This window comes from Pristiophorus japonicus, chromosome 3, assembly GCF_044704955.1.
Source record: "Pristiophorus japonicus isolate sPriJap1 chromosome 3, sPriJap1.hap1, whole genome shotgun sequence".
NCBI lineage: Eukaryota > Metazoa > Chordata > Chondrichthyes > Pristiophoridae > Pristiophorus > Pristiophorus japonicus.
In genome coordinates, this window is record NC_091979.1 from 221,353,968 (window position 1) to 221,367,308 (window position 13,341).

Genomic DNA, 13,341 nt, shown 5'->3' on the forward strand with positions numbered 1-13,341 from the left:
AATGGAGAAACTAATGGGACTGAAGGCCGATAAATCCCAGGGCCTGATGATCTGCATCCCAGAGTACTAAAAGAGGTAGCCATGGAAATACTAGATGCATTGGTTGTCATCTTCCAAAATTCTATAGATTATGGAACAGTTCCTGCAGATTGGAGGGTGGCAAATGTAACCCCACTATTTAAAAAAGGAGGGAGAGAGAAAACAGGGAACTACAGACCGGTTAGCCTAACATCAATAGTAGGGAAATATTATAAAGGATGTGATAATGGGACACTTAGATAATATCAACGGGATTAGATAAAGTCAACATGGAGTTATGAGAGGAAAATCATGTTTGACAAACCAACTGGAGTTTTTTTTGAGGAAGTAACTGATAAAATAGATAAGGGAGAACCAGTGGATGTAGTGTATTTGGATTTTCAGAAGGCCTTTGACAAAGTCCCATAAGAGGTTAGTGTGCAAAATTAAAGCACATAGAATTGAGGGCAATGTATTGGCATGGATTGAAAATTGCGGTTAACTGACAGGAAACAGAGAGTAGGAATAAACATGTCTTTTTCAGGGTGGCGAGTAGTGACTAGTGGGGTACCACAGGGATCAGTGCTTGGGATGGACGGGCGCGCACACGCACATATATATAAATAATTTGGATGAGGGAACCAAATGTAATATTTCCAAGTTTGCTGACGACACAAAACTAGGTGGGATTGTGAGTTGTGAGGAGGATGCAAAGACGCTGCAAGGCGATTTAGATAGGTTGAGTGAGTGGGCAAACACATGGCAGATGCAGTATAACGTGGATAAATGTGCAGCTATCTACTTTGGTAGGAAAAACATAAGGACAAAGTATTATTTAAATGGTGATGGCTTGGGAAGTGTCGATGTACAGATGGACCTGGTTGTCCTTGTACACCAGTCATTGAAAGCAAACATGAAGGTGCAGCAAGCAGTTAGGAAGGCAAATGGTATGTTGGCCTTCATTGCAAGAGGATTTGAGTACAGGAGCAAGGATGTCTTACTACAGTATACAGGGCCTTGGTGAGACCACACCTGGAGTATTGTGTGCAGTTTTGGTCACCTTACCTAAGAAAGGATATACTTGCCATAGAGGGAGTGCAGCGAAGGTTCACCAGACTGATTCCTGGGATGGCAGGACTGTTGTATGAGGAGAGATTGGGTCGACTAGGCCTGTATTCACTAGAGTTTAAAAGAATGAGAGGGGATCTCATTGAAACATATAAAATTCTGACAGGGTTGGATAGACTGGATGTGGGGAGGATGTTTCCCCTGGCTGGGAAGTCTAGACCAAGGGGTCACAGTCTCAGGATAAAAAGATAGGAAATTTAGGGCCGAGATGAGGAGAAATGTTTTCACCAAGAAGGTGGTGAACCTGTGGAATTCTCTACCACAGACGGCTGTGGAGGCCAAGTCACTGAATATATTTAAGAGGGAGATAGATAGATTTCTAGACACAAAAGACATCAAATGGTATGGGGAAAAAGCGCAAATATGGTGTTGAGATAGAGGATTGGCCATGATCATATTGAATGGCGGTGCAGACTCGAAGGGCCGAATGGCCTACTACTGCTGCTATTTTCTATGTTTCTAATACTTCCTCTCTCACTATGTTTATCTTGTCTAATAATCTAATATTTCACATTTCACAATCCATCGCCCCTCTCTTTTGTGAAAACCGATGCAAGGCATTCATTAAGAATCATACCCACATCTTCTGCTTCCACACAGATTTTCTTTGTGGTCTCTAATAGGCCCCACTGTTTCTCTAGTTATTCTCTTGCTCTTAATGTATTTATAAAACAGCTTTGGGTTTTCCCTGATTTTACTTGCCAATATTCTTTCATGCTCTCTTTTTGCTTTCCTGATATCTTTTTTAATTTTATCCCTGCACTCCGCAGTATTGAGTTCTCGGAATCTGACAAAAGCTTCCCTTTTTTTCTTTATCTTACCCTGTATATCATTTGACATCCAGGGGGCTCTAGATTTGTTAGCCCCACCTTTTTTTCAAAAAAGGGAACATACTTGCTCTGTACCCTCAGGATCTCCTCCTTGAATGCCTCCCACTGCTCTGACACTGATTTATCATCAAGTAGCTGTTTCCAGTTCACTTTGGCAAAATCTCATCTCAGTTCAGCAAAATTGGCTTTATCCCAATTAAGAACTTTGTCCTTTTCCATAACTACTCTAAATCTTACTGAATTATGATCACTAGCACCAAAATGCTCTCCCACTGATACCCCTTCCACCTGCCCCTCTTCATTCCCCAAAACCAAGTCCAGAACCGCCCCCTCCCTTGTTGGGCTTGTTACATTCTGGCTAAAGATCTCCTGAATGCATTTTAGGAATTCAGCACCCTCTGTACCAGTCACACTGCTTTTTTCCAAATTATTAGGGTAGTTGAAATCCCCCACTATTACAGCTCTCTAGATTTTGCACTTCTCAGCAATTTGCCCACATATTTGTTCTTCTATCTCCCTCTGACTGTTTGGGGGTTTATAGTACACTCCCAGTAGTGTGATCGCCCCTTTTTTGTTCTTTAATTCAACCCATATGGCCTCATTTGATGACCCTTCTAATGTATCACCCCTTCTCACAACTGTAATGGTTTCATTAATTAATACTGCACCCCCCTCCTTTTTTTTTAAACTTCCCTCTCTATCCTGTCTGAAAACCCTGTAACCAGGAATATTGAGCTGCCATACCTGTCCTTCTTTCAGCTATGTCTCAGTAATGGCTATAATATCATACTCCCAAGTGTCTATCTGTGCTCTCAGCTCATCTGCCTTATTCCCTATACTCCTTGTATTGAAGTATATCCCATTTAGTGCTGCCAAACTCTCGTCGTCTATTTTCCAGCAGCTGTTTCCTCCGTCATCAAAATTCACTTTCAACTTTTCTGCTGCCCAATTCCAGCTTTGCTTCTCTCCCTTCTGAATCTATCCCCCTGCTAGGCTAGTTTAAACCCTTCCCAACAGCACTTGCAACTCCTCCAACAAGGATAGTGATTCCAGCTCCGTTGAGGTGCAACCCGTCCGGCTTGTACAACTCCTTCAAAAATGGTCCCAATGCCTCAGGAATCTAAAGCCCTCCCATCTGCACCATCTCTCCAGCCATGCATTCATCTGCTTTATCCTCCTATTTCTGTATTCATGAGCACATGGCACCGGTAGTAGCCCAGAGATTACTACCTTTGAGGTCCTGCTTTTTATGCTCTCTCCTAGCTCCCTAAACTCTGCCTGAACGATCTCATCCCTCTTTCTACCTATGTCATTGGTACCGATATGGACCACAACCTCTGGCTGTTCACCCTTTCCCCCCAGAATGTCTTATAGCCGCTTGGTGACAATCTTGACCCTGGCAACAGGGAGGCAACATACCAGGGGGAGTGAAGAAGAATGGAAGAGCAATAGTGGTAGGGGATTCAATAGTCACGTCTGCGGCCGCAGAAACACCTGTCTGCTCCCCTGACTATTGAATCCCCTACCACTATAGCTCTTCCATTCTTCTTCACTCCACCCCCCCCCCCCCCACCCTTGCAGCTGAGCCACCCGTGGTGCTGTGGACTTGGCTCTGGCTGCACTCCCCAGAGGCACCATCGCCCCCACCGGTACTCAGAAGAGAATACCGGTTGGAGAGCGAGATGGACTCAGGGGACTCCTGCCCCACCTGCCTAGTCTTCCACTTCCTCCCTGCCTGCACACTCTTTAGATGTGGGGTGGATCACCTCTAGAAAAGTGCTATCCATGAAATTCTCAGTCTCACGGATGCACTGCGAGTGACTCTAGCTGCCTCTCAAGCTCCGAAATGCAGAGTTTAAGTTGCTACAGCTGGAGACACCTCCTGCACACATGGTCGTCCAGGCTACGAGAAGCATCCAGGACTTCACACATGCCACTCCACGGGACTGAGCTGCCCTGCCATGCCTCTAGTTAATTGACTATAAACTAAACTATGAAATAAACTTAACACTCGAAGACAAAAAAAATACACACCGACAACTCACCAATCAGCTCCTTCCCTTGTGCCGATGTCACTTTTGGTTTCTGACGTCACTCCTGTATTGAGTTGCTATCGGCTCTCCGCCTGCTTGCTTCTGCTGTTGCTCCGGTCTGCATTGTATCTGGGCCTCCCGCTCAATTTATACTCCACCTGCTTGCTGCCGCCGTTGCTCCGGTCTGCCCCTTTTCTTCCCCGCATTCCCACTCTTTCCAAATTCACAAATAAACCACTCTGTTTAAGTCCACTCCCTTTAAGACCGCTCTGTGCAGACCATATCCCATAATGTTCTCCCAAAGAAGTCACAGTGTTCTATATGATGCACATCAGATCAAGTTTAATGTATTCACAATATCAATAACACGTGCGCCTCTACTAGAGTGTATAAAATTAAAGGTTCTGCTACATCATCAAGGCATGCATTTTACACAAATCTCAACATACTCATCTACAAGAGGTGACGGCAATGAGTAACACAACACTCAACGACGTTTTCTGAAAATGCAATCTACAAATGCAGATTGTAACAACTGCTTTCATTTCTCAGGGGGAATTTTAAGTTACCTTTGTTAAGACACGACACAATACTTCACAAATTAAGTAACAAACAACAGGTAAATCAGAATACCTTTGTTACTTACAATATTGTACAGCTACAACAAAGCAGGTTAGGTGGAGCTCAATTCCAGTTTTATCCCCTTCAACAGCCTTAGGAAAATCAGTGAACAGGCAGTTTAAAAGCTAGTGTATTTGGGTGACAGTAAGCATAAAACAGGAGTTGTTACAGAGCACAATGATGACTTGAAATTGGGACTTTTGCAAATCCAGCAGCCTCCAATTAACCTGTGTGTTGCTGCTGTTCTTTTTGGCATTTCATACGGAAGTTTTTTGCATGTTTATTTATGCCGTGCTCAGCAGAACACACTTGTGAAAAGCCTCAACTATGACGATCAAGCCATAGCTGTTTTAAAAAGAAAAGTGCAGGGAATATGCAATACTACCCCTGTCCCAGGAGTTAGTGCTGACAACTGTCCATGAGGGGTCTTACTGCCCAGATTCACGAAGTCTACATGCCACTGCTGTAATAAGCGCAGCTCCCTTTCCACTACCATCTTCGGATAACAGGAATGTCACATCACATTTTGGGGCTAGGTCCTTCACTGTTTTATGCATGATCTTTGAAAAACTGTTAAGGAAAAAGAAACAACATCTCAGTGTGATTGTTTGGTCATGAATTCTGCCTAAACCCAGTCCCACAACATACCATATCATCAATGACCAAGTGACTAAAAGCATCATCAGTGCACTCAGGAGTACAGACCAGGAGTTAATCAAACACCCGACTGATAGGAGAATATAGGCACAGCACAGAGTTAGAAGCAAGGCTCAGGTTCTGGCTGGGAATGGGACCACGGTTATTGCTCTACTCCCTATAGTCCCAGGGTGCTGCAGTCCTGACTGATAACAGTTAGCATAGCAGGGACCTGATCAGATCTGACATTTTCTGGTGCTACACAGGATCTCTAAGCACCAGAAAGCCGGCCTCACTTCCATTGTGTAATGCACTAGTCTGCAGCTTTGTTGTTTGCCTCAAATGGTCTTTGTGTTTGTGCTTGTGCTTTGCTCGCTCAGATCTTCTTGCTCAGGCGCCGTGCATTCATTTCAATCGCAAGCAGCACCTGTCATTTTCTGGTACGTGCTCCCTAAAGTTCGCATGGAATTACCACCTGGAACACCCATTCCCAGGGCACGCCCGATGTACACCCATTCCCAGGGCACGCCCGGTGTACACCCATTCCCAGGGCACTCTGAGGCCCTGAGGTTCTGCAGGAATCACTGTGAGGCCCTGCAGGAGTCACTCTGAGGCCCTGCGATTCTGTCGCTGTTACTGTGAGGCCCCTCCCAGGGCAAGAGGTCCCCCTGAATTCTACACAAGAAATGAGCCGAAGGCCAGGAATGCCCCATTGTGATGAACAGAATCAAGTTGCCTTCTAGAACAGCGCACACAGGCAAAGCCAGCTACAGTAAAACATTTTAGTAATGACTATCCTTTTTGGACACTTCAGAACAGCACTAGCTCCTTTAAACTACTTCTGCCTTTAAGCACAGTCAGGCAATTCTTAAATGCCATGTTTACAGGGGTGTTTCTTAGACATTACCCTCATCTGGCATAACCCAAGGAAAGTGACATCTAGGTGATTTGATGCCTCTTTTATATAATTATTATCTGTCTACCAGCCCTAGACTCTCATACAGTGCTCCCATCTCTGCCCCAACTTCAATGGAACTGCACGTAAGTCCCAGCTTATAGGTCTGTGCCCCTTTCTCCTCTACCGAATGCCCCACAAACAGGCTCACTTGGGGCATTAGGATCAGCGATGTCGGGGCCTCTCTCAGTTCTTTCTATTTGGAAGTTAGTCATAATGAAAAATAAAATCTTTTGAATTTCTAAATGACAAACCATCAAATAGCAATTAATCCATTAATTTTTGATTGTAAATGTAATTTTTAGGCTAATGTGGAATGAGTTTGGACAATATCAGTCCAGTTCCTAGAGGGTATATGCCCACAGTACAAAACTGGCTCTAGTTTGTCACTAACCGTCAATGTTACTCAGACAGACCTGAGGATGGTTGTGGTGTGAAATGGAACAAATGGTGCACTGATTTATTGGGGGCGCTTTGCTGAGGCACACTGATGGGGCAACTTAGAGGAAGCTTTACTCTGTATCTGGTTGTACTCTTCTTGACCTTAGAATGCTTGATGCTGACACTGGGTGCCTGAAGTGAAAAGTGTTTCATTCCTCAGCACAGTACCCCTCATCTTAATCAGCACAAAAATAATTTTAAAAGTTCAATGCTCACTGTGGGTGGAGCTTGTAGAGTGTTCCATCAACACCGACAGTGATCTCCAGGTGATCCAACTTGCGGTTCTCCCTGATTTTGTCGACGACAGCAGCCATCCCTGCACCACAGAGCTGAGCCGCCCTCTTGGAAACAACACCGCACACCTCCTTAACGATGATACTGTCGTCACAAGTGCTGTCCAGGCCCAGCTGCTGAAGGATTGCACGGACCTGGAGCAGAGCTAGGCGGTCACTATATTCAGATGTAGAGAACAAAATGGGACATCAGCCATGAATACCAGCATAGTCAAACTGGATGGGTCATCTAAAAAAAGACTGCATACCTTTCTATCTGGGACAGAAACTTTGTTTCAAAGATGCTTCTAGTCTTTAGTCTCTCCGATATCTGCCCTCTGAACAGGAATCCTCGTCTGGTGAAATCAATGACCACATTTCGCACAATCTCACCCAGATACATCCCACTGATCATTTTTTCATATCTGGTAGTGTCAGAGACAAAATCTGTTAAACGTTTCTGCAACATTTTCCATTTAAGATCCCCAAGTATCCCAATTGTTGTATAAACATGAATTCTGTTTCTGTTTATATTCCAATAAATATCTAAATCTACTCCACAAAAGCAAATCAGCATTTTAAAGCCTTGCGTTGAGTACTCGCTGCACAAAACTTGGACGTACACGTGCAGCTCATTATATAAATATCAGCACCTCACCACAAATCATGGCTGACTGAAAGCAATGAAATATGGGTGGGGAATCGACACTGGTCTGCTTCTGGTCCCCCACACTAACCTTAAACAATGCAAGAATTCCCATAAGTTAGACAAATGCAGCCAGAGGTGAAGTATCTCCAGTTGATACGCTGCCATTACCCAACTATACCCTAACCCCAATCCAGCTAAAATGCTTCAGATTGGTGAAGCAAATCACCATTGTATCAACCCACTTTTGTTTCCCTTGGTTTAACGACAGATCATCCACAGCGTTGTCATACTCCGTCCTGATATCATCAAGGCATCCGTTGTCACCGAAAGCTCCCCACTCCATGTTCACGCACATGAGCCCCTCGTCTCCCTCCACAGTCTCTGTGTTTCTCGCCTCTTCCATGTAACAGGTATTGCTGCCAGTCCCTGTGAAGAAACAGTGACATCAGCATTAAAAACTGCAGCATCAAAATATTATGACACAAATAGCCTTATGGTTTCAAATTAAAATAAAACAATGAATACTGCAATTCACTCTGAGTTTCACCTTAGGTTCAGAGAACACAGAAGTATTTGGAAGGCAAAGATTTAAAAATAAAAACAATTTGTGTTCATGTATTGTCTTTAATGCAGTAAACATCACCTACTGCTTCAGGGAGATGAATGGACTCCCAGCATAACCGAACAGTAAAAGAAGGAACTTGCATTTATATAGCGCCTTTCATGACCTCAGGACATATCAAAGCACTTTACAGCCAATGAAGTACTTTTGAAGTGTAGTCACTGCTATTAATGTAGGAAACGCAGCAGCCAATTTGCATTATGGAGGTGACTGACGCCAAGATTGAAGAGCTGTTCTTAGGAGGATTTTGAATTAGGGAGCTTAAGAGTCTGTTGGAGAGAACGTTAGGGGCAGTTTTTTCCAGGGAAAATGGTGAAGGTGGTTGGGTTTAGTAGCAGGCAATGTGGACCCCCTTGTTGGTGATTGAAGCCTTTGAGATGACAAGGCCGTATGTGATGATGAGGCCGAGGGGGATGGCTGTTTGTGTCGGTTGGGAAGTTGATGTGAAGAGTTAGTGTAGAAGAGACGACAAATGACCGAGGATGAGTCGCCGCTCAGTGCAGAGATCTTGGTAAAGGGGGCTTGGAAGGGAGGTGCCATTCAGGGTCCCAGGCCTAGCTGATTGACCATTTGCTTGCAGGCCTGGATGGCTGATGGTCACAGTGAGCCTGGCTGGGAGCAGAGGAGCGAGGGCAGTGGTATTGGGTCAGTTTGAGGAGAGTGATTCCATTTCAACCACATATTCTGTATGTTGAGCAGGTGGGGCTGGGTCACACTCATTCTCCTTGAAAGAAAGAGATCAAATGATCAAAGAACCAGCTCAAGGACTGATTAGAGTGCCAGGTCAGTGCCCTGCCCTTTCCTCAGATCCTTTTCATTTTTTATTTTTCAAATACATATCAATCTTTCTATTAAAAGTTATTCTGGATTCTGCTTCCGCCACTGTTACCAGTCGGGCATAACATGTCCGAACAACCTTCTTTGTAAAACACTTCTCCCAACCTCTTCCTTCCTTCTTTTAGTGATAATGTTAAATCCATTCCGTCTAGTTAAGGGCTAGTGAGAGAGGTACTGGTGCCCATGGGACACTCCCAATGTGAGTCAGTGCCCTCAGGAGAGGAAGCGACAAAAACTGGACATTTTGTTTTATAACAACTCCCAATTAGCATGGGTATCAAATATTTGTTTCAGCAAGCTGAGTGAACACGGATCATCTTTAAATCAGATCTGTAAATGGTGAAACCGCCCTGAATTCATTTGCTAATTCATAGAAACACAGAATGGTTACAGCACAGAAGGATGCCTTTCGGCCCGTCGAGCCCATGCTGGCTCCCTGCAAGAGCACTTCAGCTAGTCCCACTCCCTCGCCCTTTCCCTGTAGCCCTGCAAATTATTTTCCTTCAGGTACTTAGCCAACTCCCTTTTGAAAGCCATGATTGAGTCTACCTCCGCCACCCTTTCAGGCAGTGCATTCCAGATCCTAACCACTCGCTGCGCAAAAAGATTTTTCCTCATGTCTCCTCTGGTTCTCGACCCTTCCGCCAATGGGAACGCTTTCTTTCTATCTACTCTGTCTTGACCCCTCATGATTTTGAGCACCTCTATCAAATCACTTCTCAACTTCTCTGCTCTAAGGAGAGCAACCCCAGCTTTCCGGTCTATCCACCTCATCCCTGGAATCATTCTCGTAAATCTTTTCCGCACCCCAAGGCCTTCACATCCTTCCTAAAGTCTGGTGCCTAGAATTAGACACAATACTCCATTTGAGGCTGAACAAGCGTTTTATAAAGGTTCATCAAAACTTCCTCGCTTTTGTACTCTGCCTCTATTCATGAAGCCCAGGATCCTATATGCTTTATAATCGCTTTCTCAACCTGCTTTGCCACCTTCAATGATTTGTGCACATATACCCCCAGGTCTCTCTGCTCCTGCACTTCCTTTAGAATTGTACCCTTTAGTTTATATAACCTCTCCTCATTCTCCCTACCAAAATGTATAATTTTGCACTTATCTGCATTAAATTTCATCTGCCACGTGTCCGCCTATTTTGCCCACCAGCCTATGTCTTCTTGAAGTCTATCACTATCCTCCTTACTGTTCACTATACATCCAAGTTTTGTGCCATTTGCACATTTTGAAATTGTGCCCTGTACCCCCAAGTCCAAGTCATTAATATATAGATCAAGAAAAGCAGTGGTCCCAGTACCGACCCCTGGGGAACATCACTGTATACCTTCCTCCAGTTCAAAAAACAACCGTTCACCACTACTCTCTGTTTCCTGTCACTTAGCCAATTTCATATCCATGCTGCCACTGTCCCTTTTATTCCATAGGCTTCAACTTTGCTGGTAAGCCTATTATGTGGCACTTTGGAAGTCCATGTACACCACATCAACTGCATTGCCTTTATCAACCCTCTGTTACCTCATCAGAAAACTCGATCAAGTTAGTTAAACACGATTTGCCTTGAACAAATCCATGCAGGCCTTCCTTAATTAATCTACAACTTCCCTTAATTAATCCACAAATAATCATCTGGATCAAAAAGGCAGATAAATTTACACATCATTTCAGTTATGCGGCGAGAGTGGAGAAGCTGGGATTGTTCTCCTTGGAGTAAAGAATGTTAAAGGGGAGATTTAATAGAGGTGTTCAAAATTATGAGGGGTTTTTGATAGTTGATGGGGAGAAACTGCTTCCAGTGGCAGGCGGGTTGGTAACCGGAGGACATGGTTTAAGCTAATTGCCAAAAAAGCCAGCGATAGATGAGCAAAATCATTTTTACATAGTGAGTTATGATCTGGAATGCACTGCCAAAAAAGGTGGTGGAAGTAGAGTCAATAATAACTTGCAAAGGGAATTGGATATATTCTTGAAAAGGAAATATTTGCAGGGCTATGGGGAAAAAGCAGGGGGATGGCACTAAATGGATAACACTTTCAAAGAGTCAGCACGGTATGATGGGGTGAATGGCCTTCTTCTGTGTTGTATGATTCTATCATCTGTTGCCAAGTCCCATGTCAAGTTATTTGGCTGCAAGAAATCGACAAGTCCCACGATACTTGCAGATACAGCTCCCCTTTTGGGGGACAGGATGTGGTCCGCTGCCAATATTTCACTGGAAATGCGGTGGACACGGCGTTTACGCTCGAGTGTTTTCCCTCACACTTTTGGTGAAGTAACACCAGCAGAGTGGGAGCAGTTCTGTGGAGTGTTCCAGCCTATACAGCTAACTGCAGCAGAGAGTCACACTGCAGGGAGCCCAGGCCAGAGAATCAGGGCTACAGTGTTGTCACTCTATCTCCAAGCCACAGCTTCCGTGAGCACAGCTCCTCACAGGGGGTACATGATCACACCTTACATGACGCACAACTGAAAAGAAAGTAAGAAATAACTTGCACTTATGTAGCATCTAACATGGCCTTAAGATGTCCCAGAGCGCTTTACAGCCAATTAAGTGCTTTTGAAATGTAGTCACTGTTGTAATATAGGAAACACAGCAAACAGTAATGAAATAAATAACCAGATAATCTGTTTTAGTGGCTTTGGTTGAGGGATAAATATTGACCAGGACACGGGGGAGAATTTCCCTGCTCTTCTTCACAGTAGTGCCATGGGACTTTTTACGTCCATCTGAAAGTGCAGATAGGGCCTCGGTTTAATGTTTCATCCGAAAAACGGAACCTGACAGTGCAAAACACCCTCAACACTACACTGAAGTGTTGGCCTGGATTTCGTGCTGAAGTCGCTGGAGTGGGAGTTGAACTCACAGCCTCTTGGCTCTGAGGCAAGCGTGCTACATTTGAGCAAAAGTTGATGAGGGAAAAAATGCACATAAAAATCCAGGATGATACAAGTTTACGGGCAATCTGTGCATAATGCTAAAACTGGATTATTCAATGCTTTTGCGATATAGGAGGCTCTGAGATCTGATGTTAATGGGCACTTACTATACTACTTCGGCAGTTAGCCTGTTCCCTTTTGACAAACCTTGGCCTCCATGTGATTTAGCACAACAAATTTTAGTGCTTTAAAGTCTGGACACGGACTGCAGCGGTTCAAGAAGGTGTGTCACCATCACCTTCTCAAGAGAAATTAAGGATGGGCAATAAATGCTGGCCTTGCCAACGATGTCCACAGCCCATGAATGAATAAAAAAAGCTACAAGGGGTCATTTTTGACATTGCCCTTCCGATGGAGTGACTATCAGAAGTTTGTGCGCGTGCGGGCAGTGATTGAACTATGAATTGGTCGGAAAATCGTGTAGTGTATGCTCTTGGCAGGTGAGGCTCCTATCGGAAACACTCAGTGAAAAAATGAGCCCTGTAACCTCAAAGGTAACATGTTTTACAAGTTAGTGCTCCTGATGTAGAGTCTCGCTCAATGAGCTCCAGTTGGCAGCCCTCCCAATTTCCCAGTTATTAATGTGGTTACAACGTCCACAGTCGATTAGTCTATCTACCCTGACAAAGCTCCAGAGCGTGGGTGCTAAATCTTAACATTTAACTCAAGGTTTCAGAAAAGGCAAAGAACTACTTTGAAGCTTTCATCATGCTTAAACCATAAACCAGTTAAATGCTGCAGGTGTGAGAAGGTTCACAGTAAGTTACTCACCGACAATCATACCAACTTCACACTGTGGATCTTCATATGCACAGGTCATCATTGTCCCAACTGTGTCATTCACAATCGACACAATATCAAGTTCAAACTCCTAGTGAGAATATAAAAAAATTCAGTAAGACATCAATAGGGAAGCAGCAGAACAGGCTCGAGGGGTTGAATGACCTATTCCAGTTCCTATGTAACACACTCGAGCACTTGCTGTTCAATCTGTATCAGTTAGATGGAGTTAGTGGAGGCAAAATTGGGTTCCTTTGCGCCTCCAGTTAGCGCCCCTAGGGGGCGATAACGGGGCACAAATGGGGCGAGATCAGTGACTCCTGCCATATTCGGCGGGAGTTTTGTGGCAGCGCTATGGCATTGCACACCAATCTCCTTCGTGACATCATCGCTGTGTGCATTGGCCTCGTAGCGCCCCAGACCCCAAATTACATTCAGTCTCCTGCAGCATCGGCGGGCAAAAACACAGACAGCTGCAGGAGGTGTGCAACGGGCGGCCGGCTGCTTCGGGGGTAATGCTTAAAGGCGAGGTGGCCGAGGTAAGTAAAATAAAAACGTACTTTTTTTCTTCCA

At 44.5% G+C, this 13,341-nt stretch overlaps 1 protein-coding gene across 1 annotated transcript in view; it reads right to left on the reverse strand.

Moving 5' to 3' along the window:
- Nucleotides 1–4,334: 4,334 nt before the first annotated feature.
- hk1 (hexokinase 1) overlaps nt 4,335–13,341 on the reverse strand; it is a 154,093-nt gene continuing 145,086 nt past the window's right edge. The window contains exons 14-18 of the mRNA XM_070876301.1: nt 12,760–12,859; nt 7,826–8,009; nt 7,204–7,359; nt 6,879–7,112; nt 4,335–5,200 (exon numbers count right to left, since the gene is read on the reverse strand). Coding sequence (XP_070732402.1) covers nt 5,059–5,200; nt 6,879–7,112; nt 7,204–7,359; nt 7,826–8,009; nt 12,760–12,859 — 816 coding nt within the window. The 3' untranslated portion in view covers nt 4,335–5,058. The remainder of the gene's footprint in view (nt 5,201–6,878; nt 7,113–7,203; nt 7,360–7,825; nt 8,010–12,759; nt 12,860–13,341) is intronic.